Raw genomic sequence first — 12,934 nt, forward strand, 5'->3', positions numbered from 1 at the left:
AAGGAATTAAAAAACTGGTGACCTGCAAATGGTTTTCTTCTTACTGATGGAACATAACACTACTCCATAGCAGACATCAACCACATTACCTGTTAGTGCTGTCCAACACAACATCCACTGAACTTGTGCATGGCAAACCATTTTGGACTTCTATTGGAGAAGAATACTTTTTGTTTGCAGTAATTGAAGTGATTCCAGTCGTGTTCTGAATGTAATGTTTATTATCTTTAAACTGCATTGCCATAATTTAATCTTGCTCGTGGATGGCAGAGCATAGTCATGTATTGATTTTCTTTTTTAAAATTTTTATTTAAAGAGAGTTTCGAGGCTGTAGTCCAGATATCTTAATTGTGAATTATGTGTTTTCATGTGTTAAAGGCATTGAGCAAACATGGAGATGTTACGCAAATGAAATGTATGTATGTCATGAAATGCTTTGGGTATCATTTTACTGGAGATAAGGTGCTTCCTTTTTTTTTTTGGTAAGAAACTTAATTAAAACATGATACTTCTCAGTGCCACATATTGAGTTTTAAATAAATAACTCAAGGTAATGAACTAATTTTGTACTTTTCATAACAAGAAAGAGGGTACAGTTCTTCAAATATTAGTAGATTCTTTACAGTATCAGGCTAAAGAGCATGAGCGCTGTAATGAGCCATGAAAACAACTGTGAACTAAATAGCTCTTTTATCTTATAAGCTGAAGTGAATTTTCAAATAAACCATGTTATATTAAATATGATTCCAAAAAAATGCTAGAGAACTTTGAAGTATACATTTCTGTCTAAAGCTAGGTTGCAAAGAAATGTTCACAAGCTTCTAATACTTCTTAAGGATTCTTACGTTAACATAATACTGGCATTACATCTCTAAACAGCTGAATAATATATAAATGCTTAGGACTAAATAATTATTATCAATACTGTTGTCTGATCTGAAATTGATATTGGCCTGTGTCAGGAAGTTTTTACTTACTTGAGTAATTCTGTTGATTTCAGCCTGACCATGTGAGAACTACTAACATGAGGGAAAATTGCAAGCAGAGGACATTTAATTTGTATTACTCAGCTAAGGAAAGATACATTCTGACTTGATTTATCTTTCTCTTGTAGACTGCCAATGGAAACGTGGAAGCAAAAGTGGTGTGTTTTTACAGGCGAAGAGATATTTCCAACAGCCTTATAATGCTTGCAGATAAGCATGCTAGTAAGTAGATCGTATAGGGCATTTTTTCTTTCTATCATAGCCTGTTCTGTTTCTGCAGCTACTTGAAATTGCATTTCTTTGGCATGTGGAATATATATTTATATTAGGCATTAATTAATACCAAGTTAGATGCTTAGCATTATCTGATACTGGCCCTGCTCCTAGTAGTTGCTTCCGGGACTTAAGTTAAGCTGTATTAAAGTGATTGAAAGTCTCCATTTGAAAAAAAAAAAAATATACTTTTTCATCTGGAAGATACAGCCATATTTCTTTTTTTATGTCAAAAGTAAATCTTGGGTGTAAGTCAATTTAAGCTTAAGAGCATTCATGAGGATTTGATTCGAGTTTTTTTGAGTTGGACATAATTGTGTGTTGCTTACTGTAAAGGATGAAATGTATTATTGGAGACTGAAAATCACTAGGGATTGTAAAATAGCTGTTATGTGCATTTATGCTAAATGTAGATATTAATCAGTAAAATAGTAGTAAGCATCATCTCATTGGTTTTTCAGAGAAGCAACAAGTGTTAATAGGAAAAAAAAAGTCCCATTTTCATCATGAACTTAACTTTTTTTGGTAGCTGCCATTTGGTCTACAACTGAAATATGATATTTTTTCCATAACTTTATAATTAAAATATAATTCTGAAGACAAAAACAGACCCTAAAAAACTGAGATGTTTGAGAAAATAGTTATTTGCAAAATATTGCACTGATGTGTTAAATATGTCAACGTCTGGTAAATTTCTTGCCATATACTGTTAAATAACATACTCATAAATGATACTTGAGTTTTCAAAATTAATACGTGAATAAGTGATGTAGGGATTATAAATCTCTGTTCTCTAATTTATCGGGATGAATCTCTTTAAAGACATTACCTGATGCCATCTTTTGTGTGCAGATACATTATGGAGTAATTAGGCACTTAAACAAATTGTAAGGTATTTTTTTAATGTCAAATTCTGATAATTTTACTAATATAAGTACCGTTAGCGAAGAGAAACAGCCAGCTTTCAGCTTTTGTTTTATTCTTTCATTGGTCCTAGAGAATTGGAGGTGATTTGAGTACATAGTTTGAAGTACTAGCTTGGTTTTTAAAGAAAGAAGGTAGATCTTGCTTATGTTCTAAGGGAATGATTTATTTGATGTTTTTCTAATATGGTTGGGTACACTTTATAATTATTGGTGACCTATTTGACGGTAGTCTACCTCTGCAATCATTATAGTCTTTTGAGTTCTCCCATGTGAAGCGTATAGAAACATAGAACTTCTAGTGAGCTTCACTAAGCTTTCCAGTGCATTTTTTTGTTTTTCCTTTCTAATGGAGGGGGCAGGGAAGGATGAAAGGATAACAATTTTACTGGAAGTACAATTATTTTTCATTTGACTTGTAAAATGTGAATATTTTAAGTTTTTTTGGTTGGCTTATTTTTTAGAAAAGGGTGTGTTAGTTCTGTGGGCATCATTCAATCTGGAAAAGTGAATAAGATTTTTCTATTTCCTTTGTGAGTTTTAGATTGCCATTTTGTCAGCACTTTGATATAAAGGACTTGTTGACGGTCTGTTGCTCTTCCACTATAGCATAATAGGGATTTGTTGGTGTCAGTAGAAGTACCATGGAATCTTCCATCATGTTTTCTCTATTGAGATTCTCTTGCTGTTTTCTAGTGAGAAAATAGAAACGTAATTTCTAGCTGATTCAACAAGCGTCTTTAGAATGCCTCGGTCTCACAGGTTGTAAGTCTTCTAACCCAGCATTCTTATGGATTAGGTTTTTCTGTGGACATTTCCTCTGTACATAATGTTTTCTTTCTGACCAATCTGTGGAATCTGTACAGCTGAGTTATCTTACGAGATGTATGTTACGGTTACAGGGGACAGCACATAGTGTAGGATTGCTTGCCTGGATTTTTGTACAGCAGATGTACTTAAATGTCAAATCAATTTAAATGTTTAGATGGAATGCCACAGTTTTCTGTTTCAAAATATGATGTATGTAAACAAAATATTTGTATGTTTATGTATTGAATGTTTTGGGAATGTTTTATATAGCTCTAAACATGTTGATGCTTCAGGACTTCTACCTGGATTGTTATAAAATAAATGCTAAAAGATGCAAGTTTCTTATGGAATTTAAATTCTGGTTCAGTCACTGGTTACTCCAGTGTATGTGTCTAGAGAAGTCTTTTAAGTATAAGATCTGCTTGATCTTTTCTGATGACGTTTTATATTTCTAGCAATTTTTTTTTTTTTCTTTATGATAGCGAAAACTGTCCCTAGTAATGCACTTTTGAAGGTTTTGGCAGGTGGGGATTGGGGTTTTTTTGTGTGACACTTCAATTTCTGAAGGTTCCATTTTATGATGTAGGTACGGTGCCATTTAATAAGAGAAGAAGATAGCTTTGTAAGAGCATACTTTGGAGCTTCAAGAACAAATTTTCAATAATGTGAAAAAGTTTCAAAACAATTTTAAAGAATGTTTGGAAAAAATGGAATTAAGTAGATCTGTGATACTGTCACTGGTAAAGAGTCAATATACTGCTTTGGGAGTGTGTGTGGGGTTTTTTTAAGTTATCTTCAAAAAAAGTTCAGGATATTAAAAGAAATTGGGAGGGAAAGAACGAGTTTTTCTTAGGCCGTTCTAAAATACTAGGTACAGAGGAGTTCCCTTGATTTCTAAGTATCTGACACTAATCTCTGAGGAAATTGCATTTCCTCCATTTTTTATCTGGTGTTTCTGGTGGAAGTTAATTAACAAGCATTTTCGTCTATCAGCATCATGTATGATGTCAGTCTAGATCTGGGAATAGTTCTATAAGCTGACCATAGCCACTGAAATCCAGGGGTTTGCAATGTTTTATGGGCCCTTGAAGACATTACATTTTCCCCCCTTTGATTTCTGTTACTGTAAATTTGAGTTTATGATAAGGCCAACTTGAAAACCAAAACAAAATGCTGGCCAAGATCAGGTTCTTGATCCTATGCAGCCTCCTGAACTGAGTAGGGAAGTTCTGTTGGAGTGTTAACAGCCACCACTCTTAGGTTGTAGCCATTACCATAGGGTCACTGTGCAGGGCTCATTCCTTTCTTGGAGCAGCAGAGTAAGGCTTACTTTATGGGGAAAAGAAGGAAAAGAGATGAATAGAAGACAGCAGGCAGTACAAGAGCTAGTGCAACAGATGACTAAAGTACCTAAGCAAATGCACTTGGGAGAGGTGGGTCAAAACCACTCAGGTCATTAAAACAGTTGGAGCAAACATAAATGGGTGGCACAGAGATGTTTTCTAACCAAATGGTGTGATTGAGAAATTGCTAACTGTAGCTGGATCTATAAAATTTAGATGATCCTTTACCTAAAGTGGACATAAATATTTTAGGGCAAGGTTTTAATAGCTGAGGAGGGGGGACTATACTAGCTCTGTACCAGCACTGAGTTTGTGTTAGTGAAGGGCTTAACTTTTGTATTTCCTTTGTTTGAAATAGATTAATGCGCTCAGGGTGGCCTGAGTGCATGATGCCATTTTTTACAGTTCTTTACATTTTAAATTCTTTATCTGGTCATGTGCTATAAAGTGCTGTCATGTAATACTATGTAATACTATGTCTGAATCATTCTCTTACTGCAACTCCTCAAACAGCTTTTGGCTAGTCAGCCACCTTGGGGAGGTTATAAAAAAAATTCCTGTTGTCAGAGGCCTTTGTCTTCAGATTTATTAAGAGAGCTTGCTTTGACTTAGGTGTGCTGAGCTTCTGACTAAATGCCCAGAATTTTTCTGGGCCTATGATAAAGCCCATGCACTATGTATTTTTTCTCATTAACAAAATTGATGCTCTTGAGAATGAGACAGTAGTCAATTTAAAAAAAAAAATTGATGCATATTGTTTTCAGTGACTGAGAGATCAAAGGTAAAACTGAGATTTTTCTAGATTACAGAAGCTATAGTCAAAATCTCCTTTTTTCAATCTCAATTGCTCTTTGTAGACATCACTTAACCACCTTTACTTCTCATAGTTGCACTTTTTTTAGGACTTTTCTGAGCCTTTGGCTCTTGGACAGTCATATTTCCTGTCACATTGCTTTGCAAAATGGTGTTTCTGCTACAGGATTTTTGTACATGATAGATTTCTAGGAAGAAAGGAAGAGTCCTGCTAGTGATCTGGTGATTCCTGTTGAACAGTTGGAGTCTGTACTCAGTTCTGACCTTGGTATGACACTGATGTATTGTGATCAGAAACAAATCCAGTATTCTCTCTCTACTTTAGTTTCTTTATCTGTAAAGTAATGCTCTTATTAGAAGTTCTTACTAAGGTCGGTGAAAAATACTTAATATACCAGTACATTTTTATGGCTTTTGTTAAAAGATCTCAAAGCGCCTTACAAATAAAAAATAAGAGTTTATTTTGTATGTTACTATCAAGAATGTTCCGACAGTCCTGGAAATGGTTTGATCTTACACAGCAGTTTTGCTGCTGTCGAGCTCTCTTACATAAAGATGCTTTGTATTTATGAAAAAAAAAACAATTATTTTGCATGTTGTCAGTCTACGTTAGCATCATAATAATTGCCAAACACTCCAGATGCATCCAAGAGAAGGAAGCTGTTAATATTCCATCTGATTTTTGGGAAGCATTTTATTTTAGTAGAGCAGCAGGCTAGCAGGTAGCATAGAAGATGGCAAGAAAATGAGCTTAACTTGAGAAATATTGTTTAATATATTTAATAGTAATGCAGATTACTCATTAATATTCCCAAAGATATACAAAACTGAAATGTGAATTCCTTTCATATGTTATCAGGTTTTTTAATATATGGTTGCTGTTGCATAGTGGTAACCTTAATACACAATTCCAGGAAAAACATGAGAGTTTTTCCTGCCCTCTTCAACAATCAAAGAAATACAACTTAGAATGTTTCATTTCTCAGTATTTTTCTCAAGTGTACATAGAACTAAAACAGGAATAGGGCAATTCACATACTCAGTCTATAAGAAAAAAGTTATGTGTTTATGGAGACCCTCAGGATTCAGTAAAGAACTCCAGAGTAATGCCAGAATAAAATGCCTAAACCATGTTGTGTTGTTCAGTGCTCTTTTCTCTTAGTCACATATTTGACTGTATCATTCAAAACATTTATAATCTAGTCTTACTGGGTTATTTTTGTCCAATCAGATGATAACACGACCAAAAACTTGGTGGTTTGTTAGTTCTTGTACATCAAACTAAAAAGCTGTTACTCAGAAAGGATATAATGTTTCTTTAATCACAATCCCTTTTCTGAAAAATCACTTTAAGACAAGAGACTTTTCCTGTTACTTAATTTAAACCATATAATGTCTTAGCATAAAAAGTATCTTTTGACTGGAGATTTTATTTGAAACCTTAAATTGGCTTTTTTTTTGGTCCCGTTAGTTCCCTTGAATACCTGTTGTTTCCACAGCCTATGTTTAGTTAGAAACACCTTTGGTCAAATGAATGTGAGACAAATGTTAATTCTTCCATTGCATATGATCCATTTTCTCTACCTTCATAATTTTATGTCTTGAAATAATGCCTACTTTTTTTTTTTTTTTTTAAACGTGGTGAATGCTCATATTGTATCCTATGTACAACTTCCAGGGAATGAATTAAGACAGTTTATTTCCTTTACTGCTAGTGCTAGTAGAGATTGACCTCCATCCTACAGAAAAGGGTTCTCAGAGGCATAGAGGGTTTTTAGTTACTCTTTCAAGGGAATTGAAGTTTAAAGAGCTGCCTGTTTAGCAGGTGGTCCTCTGAATGGAAAGAAGATACTGAATTGCATTGGTCTTGATACAGATAAAACGGAAACAAAACTTTTTGGGTCTTATTTATGGTCAAGTGGGTGCAAAAAAAAAATAGTCTTTAGAGCTCAAGAGTTGAATTGATTTGTGTCTCTTGGAGTAGTGTGTAAGTGGCTCTTCCATGGAATTTACTGGCTTTTGGAAGGTTTTCTGGTAGGTTATCATCTGTTTTTTAACTGCAGTCGGTGAGAAGGCCTCTTTCCTGCTTGCACTTAAGAAAACAGATCTGTTGATACGACTCTGTGATGAAGGATACCATTTTTCTGGATGTTAGGTAGCCAAGAAAGGAGCTAAGGCGTGGAAAGACGAAGTTGGGAATCAAACACAGGAGAATCTCTTGGAGCATTTATAAGGAAGAAGAAGGCTTGGCTGCTAGATATGCCGAGTGGGTGAGCAGACTTGTGTAACTGGTTCAGTGAGATACTACCTTCTTAATCTGAAGGTCTGTAAATATAAACTAGTGTTTGTTTGCAGTTTAGTGTTCCTGGCTCTGTCGTCTGCGTCCACCTACCCCCCTGGTGAGTACCCAAGAATTAGGAGAAAATGATTTTTGACCTCACATATTTGCCCTCTTTGAGGAAAAGACAAGTCTTTCGGAAGTCCGTGTCTGTGAGCAAGCCATCAGAAGACTCGGGTTTGCTTTGAAGATGGGGTGGTGAACAGAGACAAAAATAAATACAGTAAGCCAGGAAGGTTTAGGAGAATAAGTTCCAATGGCTCTTTTGCCTGAGACTGGAATTTTACATGTTACACTTATTTACAGTCAACTAATAGAGACATGTAGACTAAGCACTAGCAAATTCAAGTATGTATGTTGCTTCTGGGGATCCTGAAGTCTGTGATGTGGGTGAGGCACACCCTAGGAGGACCATTTAAGAAGGATACAGATAACAAATTCTTTCATCAGTGGCAGAGTAGCTTTTATGCTAAGGTCTTTTTATTTTAGTGTAACTATCACTTTCACTGAAAATGAGCTTGAGGAATGGGTGGGTTTTTTTGTGAGGAAGATATGACCTTTTTGATCTCCTGAGACAAGGGAACATGAAGTTTTTCTTCATTTACCCAAGAGAATGCCTTCAGTTGTAATTTATTTGGAGAGGGGAAGAAAATTCAGAACTTGCTGAAATAGAGCAGGCCTTGTCCAAAATTACATCCTTGTCACCAAGGAGAAACTTGTCTCAAGGCTCCCAATTATCCTTTTCAAGGGGGCTTTGGGTAGTCCCATAAATTATGTGTTTTGTTCATTTGATTTTTGTGCAAGAACTGCATACTTGTGAATTTTTTTTTCCCCTCAATGGTAAAAGCAATAAAGAAGCAGTAATGAGGAGCTTTTTGCCTCCGACAATATCCGAGTCTTCTTTTTGTGAATGACATTTTAGAATTAGTAGTTAACCGTAGTGTATATTGTCTCATTAACAAGTTTACTGTCAGCTCTAAGTATCTTGTGGAATTATTAACTGCTGTGGCTGTTCAGACTCTTCCTTTGGTGCAGAATGTCTTGTTAGATTGTGAATGTTAATGATCTTCTCTTACTGGAGTGAATGGATTTCAAACTAAATTCATAATTTTAGGAGTTCTTAGCTCTGATGGAAGACTTGCATAAATACTTTTTTTTCACCTGAGTGTACGTGATCTGCGTTTGAGTGTGTAGGATTTTGCACATATAAAAATATTGTCCACTCTATGCAGTTAGTTTATATAACTGCATCTGAATTTTTGCATGAACTAGCAAACTAGCTAGTAACTGCTAGCTTCATCTTTTGACCTCTTAAGAATAGATTTATAATTTTTGGGTGGCCATACCTAGTTTATTTTTATTTAAATTCAAAAATCTTACTTTCTGAATGCATAATTTAAAAGGCTTGAACACATTGCTGCCAATCTGTGTGAATGTAAAAACAAACAAAACCCAAAATCTGGATTAACTCTGTGAGTTTGCTGTGGAGAGTGGAAAGCTGCAAAATACCATTTCATATTTATGCTTAAAACTGTTTAATATATACCTGAAATTCAGCTTTTATTGTTATTACTTAATTACTGAAATTATTTATTTAGTGTGTTTGCTCAGTATGGAGGGACTCAGTGGGGTACAAAAGTTGGCACTTTTTTTGAGCTCTACTCACAAAATAAATTCTTCACATTCGAGTTTTTGGAAATAGACAGCATTCACAGAAAACTGCCAAAGCATTGTGCATTCTCTGTTTCCTGTGTTCCTTAGGATTTGTTTCCCCATGGTCAAGTTTAAATACGTGCATTAGTATTACTGTACTTCTTGTTCTGGTTTTCTTTTGATTTGTGGAAAACACGTAACTGTCATCTCTCAGCTGCTAACTTTCTTGCCTCCTTAATGTTCCTTAATTGTGCAGGCCAATGATCCTACACTGTTTTCTTGATGCCCTCCAAAATACTGGTAACATTTAAATTGATATTATTGATCACAATTTTTTGTATCATGAAAATAAATAGGATGTTTCACACCTCCTAGATTTCCATAATCTTGGATGGTTCTACTCTCCCCCCCCCCCCCGCCCTTTGGCTCGTAATTTTAAGTGACTCTTCCCACTTCCTCCCCAGTGCATCCACACTGTACCAAAGCACCTGAGGCATAAATTTTAGACTACAAAAACACTGCTAGGTTATCTCTATCTGTAAAGCTCCAATTAGAGATGCATTTTACATCTTCAAAGAGTTCTCTGATAGTCTAATTGAGTTAGTAGTTTATATCATTTACAAATCTGAATGATGTAAACTCACTATTAATATAGAAAGCCTTTTTTCCCATCGCACAGTGGCAGTTAAATATATGAATCGGGGATCAGGCCTGGTGGTTTAAAGGCTTACCAGCGGTAATTTTTGAATGTCTATATCATGCAATGGAATGAAGTCTGGAATATTTGACCTTGGTAATACTCATGAATGCCTGTAACTTCACACAGGATGACAGAGATGGAGCCCATTAGCTTGGGCAAAGCACTGTGTGAGAATGAGTGTAGTGCTTCCTACCCAAGCTGATTCATGCAGTGCTGAGTATATATATGGTGAGAGGTATTGTGGAAAAGGTAGAAGTAGCAGATAAGATTAATCTATGAAGTACTTCTGTGGTTTGTCTGTAGATTCTCTTTCTGTTAAATGTAGCCTGCGCGAATAACAGGATATGGGCTCAAAGTTACCGTATATGTTGAGTTTGACATGCCCTGAACCACATGGAGTATCAGAGTGGGTGGCTGGAATGGCTGTGCTGTTTGGCCATGTGATTTGTCTGTTTGATCAATACTTTGTTTTTCACCTCAGCTGTTTGTAACCCTATCTGAGCAAGGGAAGATTTGTAGTGTGAACCTGCTTTGATTCCAGTTTTGTTGTGCTACACAAATGCTACTGCAAGGATCCTTGCAGAGAGATGTTTTGTAATAATGTAGAATACATCACTCCCATGAGCAAAACAAGTTTGATTGGTAAAAAGTGCAGTTTTTTTCAGTAAAAGCCTGTTCTACATTATCAAATTCCTAAAAGACTTTGGGGAGCTATTAGTACATTTTGACTGTCACCCAGTGTCTGAATCCAAAACTTGTGTGCGGATTTATCACAGTACATAAGATATCTTCGCTGTGCAGATTGCGTAGCGCTGGGCTATGCATAGAGCACTATGTATGCATACATCCAAAGGTTATGTAAGTACATGTGCGTTTTCCACTTGTACAACAGGTTAAGCATCTATCAAAAAACAGCGCAACGAAATTAACAGTCTCCTCATTTTTGATACGATGAGTGATAGACTTAAATTTTCATTTGTCTGTTCTTGTTTCTGTGGAGGATTGTGACAGTGATATGCAGTGCTGAAGAGAGTCATGTTTCAGTTTCCTGTATTAAAAGTGCAGCTTTGTTTTGGCTTAGACCAGTGCAGAAATTGTTAGTGTTGGCAGGGTCAGTGACCTCTAACCTAGTCCTACAGGGTACTGTGGCCTTTTGCTATGTGACAGTTCCTTTAGGCTGGATCCATTGACTGATGCTGCTGTCAGGAGTGAAATCCTGATGCTGTTATTCTCAGTAGGGCCTCAAGAGGCCAAGGATTCAGTTGCCAAGTATCATACAAGAAAAAGGGCTTTGATATATGGGCAGCTTTTGTATTTATATTTGCCTTCAAAGAGTGACTAGCTTCATATGCTTTCATAATGCTCTTCCCTTTTTTCTGTTTTTAATTTTTTTCTTAATAACGGGAGAAGAAGCCAGCATCAGAATACTGAACATTCAACATGTATGAAGTAAATGAATGATAATTTTTGATATTTTACTTGATACTATAACAAACATGGTATGTCAATGTGCTGTCTATAAAACAAAGTACTGAGAGTAGAAGAAAAACATTATTAGTTTACTTGACCTTTGTTTCCATTTATTTAAATAAAAGTGATGAAAATGGCATTTGTACTAAAGATTTGACTAGTTAACACAACGTAATGTTTACTCTTATGCTGTTTTGTTTGCTTGTTGTTTTGTTTTTCTCCACTGGCATCAGAATTAATAAATTAAAAGGTTTTAATAATTTAAAGTCATACTTTTCTCAGTTCGTATGTATAGTTCCTGTTAATTAGAATCTTAAGATCTCTGTCCGTGCATCAAGGAAATCATATACTCTGGAAGATAAATCTCTAGCATAGCTGAAGATGGAAAAAAATGATCTTTTAAGTCTTACACAGATCATCAGAGTGAATGAACTTCTCTTCTTGCTTGTCTCATCAGGTCTATAAACAGAAAAGCTTTCTTACCATGCTGGCTTTGAGCAGACATTATCTTGGATAACGTTCTTCTCATTTTAAAATCCTGCACATAGAGCTTTAATGTGTCTTGGTTAAGTTTACTCAAGAAGAGGATATACAAAACCTTTTCTTTCTTTCTTTTCTTTTTCCTACTTCTTCTTTCCTTCCTGAAAAAAAATCAAACAAGATTCAGCCCTGCTGGAAGGAGATACTGTAGAAGATAAATAACTTGTGTTTTATAAGCAGAATCATATGCCATTCTGAGTAGGGGTAGGAAAGTGCTTGTACAATCTGTGCCTTTCTGTCTCTGCCAGCAAATTTTGAAAAGCTGTTTACCTGCTATTGAGGATGTGAATTGTATGTTAGAAAAGCAGCTTAGATCTCTGAAGCCCTGTGGATATCATTGTCACACAGTAAAATAAAATGACAATGTCTATCTTAAATGTGGACTCTGGGTTCTTACAGAAGACTTATGGGGTTTTGGTTTTCTTAGTTCTCTACATGAGACATTTATTATTTTTTAAATATATACACTGCATTTTGTTAAGGAGAGGCAACTATACAACTTGTTAACTAACTAGATCAGGCAAACCTGTTGCCTATTCTAAAGTAAAGGCCATCTTGTTTTAACAAGATAGGAGCAGGAGGTCTGTATGGAAATGGTGAAAATCCAAGTGATGGGAAAAGTTGTTAATAGCATCAGTCTCATGAAAATGGAAGATACAGATCTCCCTTTTCTCAAAATCAGGTCTAATAATAATTCATGCAGGTTACGTGGCATTTTTGCAGATAGTCTGTAATTTTTGAGCCACATGATAGATTTAAAAAATGATTTCTTGGACAGTGTCAGATTACCCATGTGAACTTTTGCTCTGTGGGTGGTCTGCCAGCCTGGATTTGAGGGTGGAACTAGAACTTTGCACTTCCTTTCCCCCCACAGCTCTAAACATATTTACACTTTAGAAAAATTACTAATTGGCTTCTGATTCAGCTGACGAGCTGGATACTAGTAATGGGACACTGAAAATACTCATTTATTGCAAATAGCTGTGTTCGTGGCACGTTTTTGAGTCTGCTGATTGCTGGCTTTAACGAGCTGCTTAAAAAAACACTGTGCAGGACAGTTGCTTCACATATCCTGCAACGGGTTG

The 12,934-nt window shown here is 35.6% G+C and overlaps 1 protein-coding gene across 2 annotated transcripts in view; it reads left to right on the forward strand.

Moving 5' to 3' along the window:
• The window catches only part of MTA3 (metastasis associated 1 family member 3), a 142,499-nt gene that overhangs the window by 3,300 nt on the left and 126,265 nt on the right, over window positions 1-12,934 (forward strand). For both annotated transcript variants that reach the window (XM_069800247.1, XM_069800248.1), the window contains exon 3: window positions 1,115-1,208. In XM_069800247.1, the coding sequence (XP_069656348.1) occupies window positions 1,115-1,208 (94 nt within the window). The remainder of the gene's footprint in view (window positions 1-1,114; window positions 1,209-12,934) is intronic.

Source organism: Haliaeetus albicilla, chromosome 13, assembly GCF_947461875.1.
Source record: "Haliaeetus albicilla chromosome 13, bHalAlb1.1, whole genome shotgun sequence".
Classification (NCBI taxonomy): Eukaryota; Metazoa; Chordata; class Aves; order Accipitriformes; family Accipitridae; genus Haliaeetus; species Haliaeetus albicilla.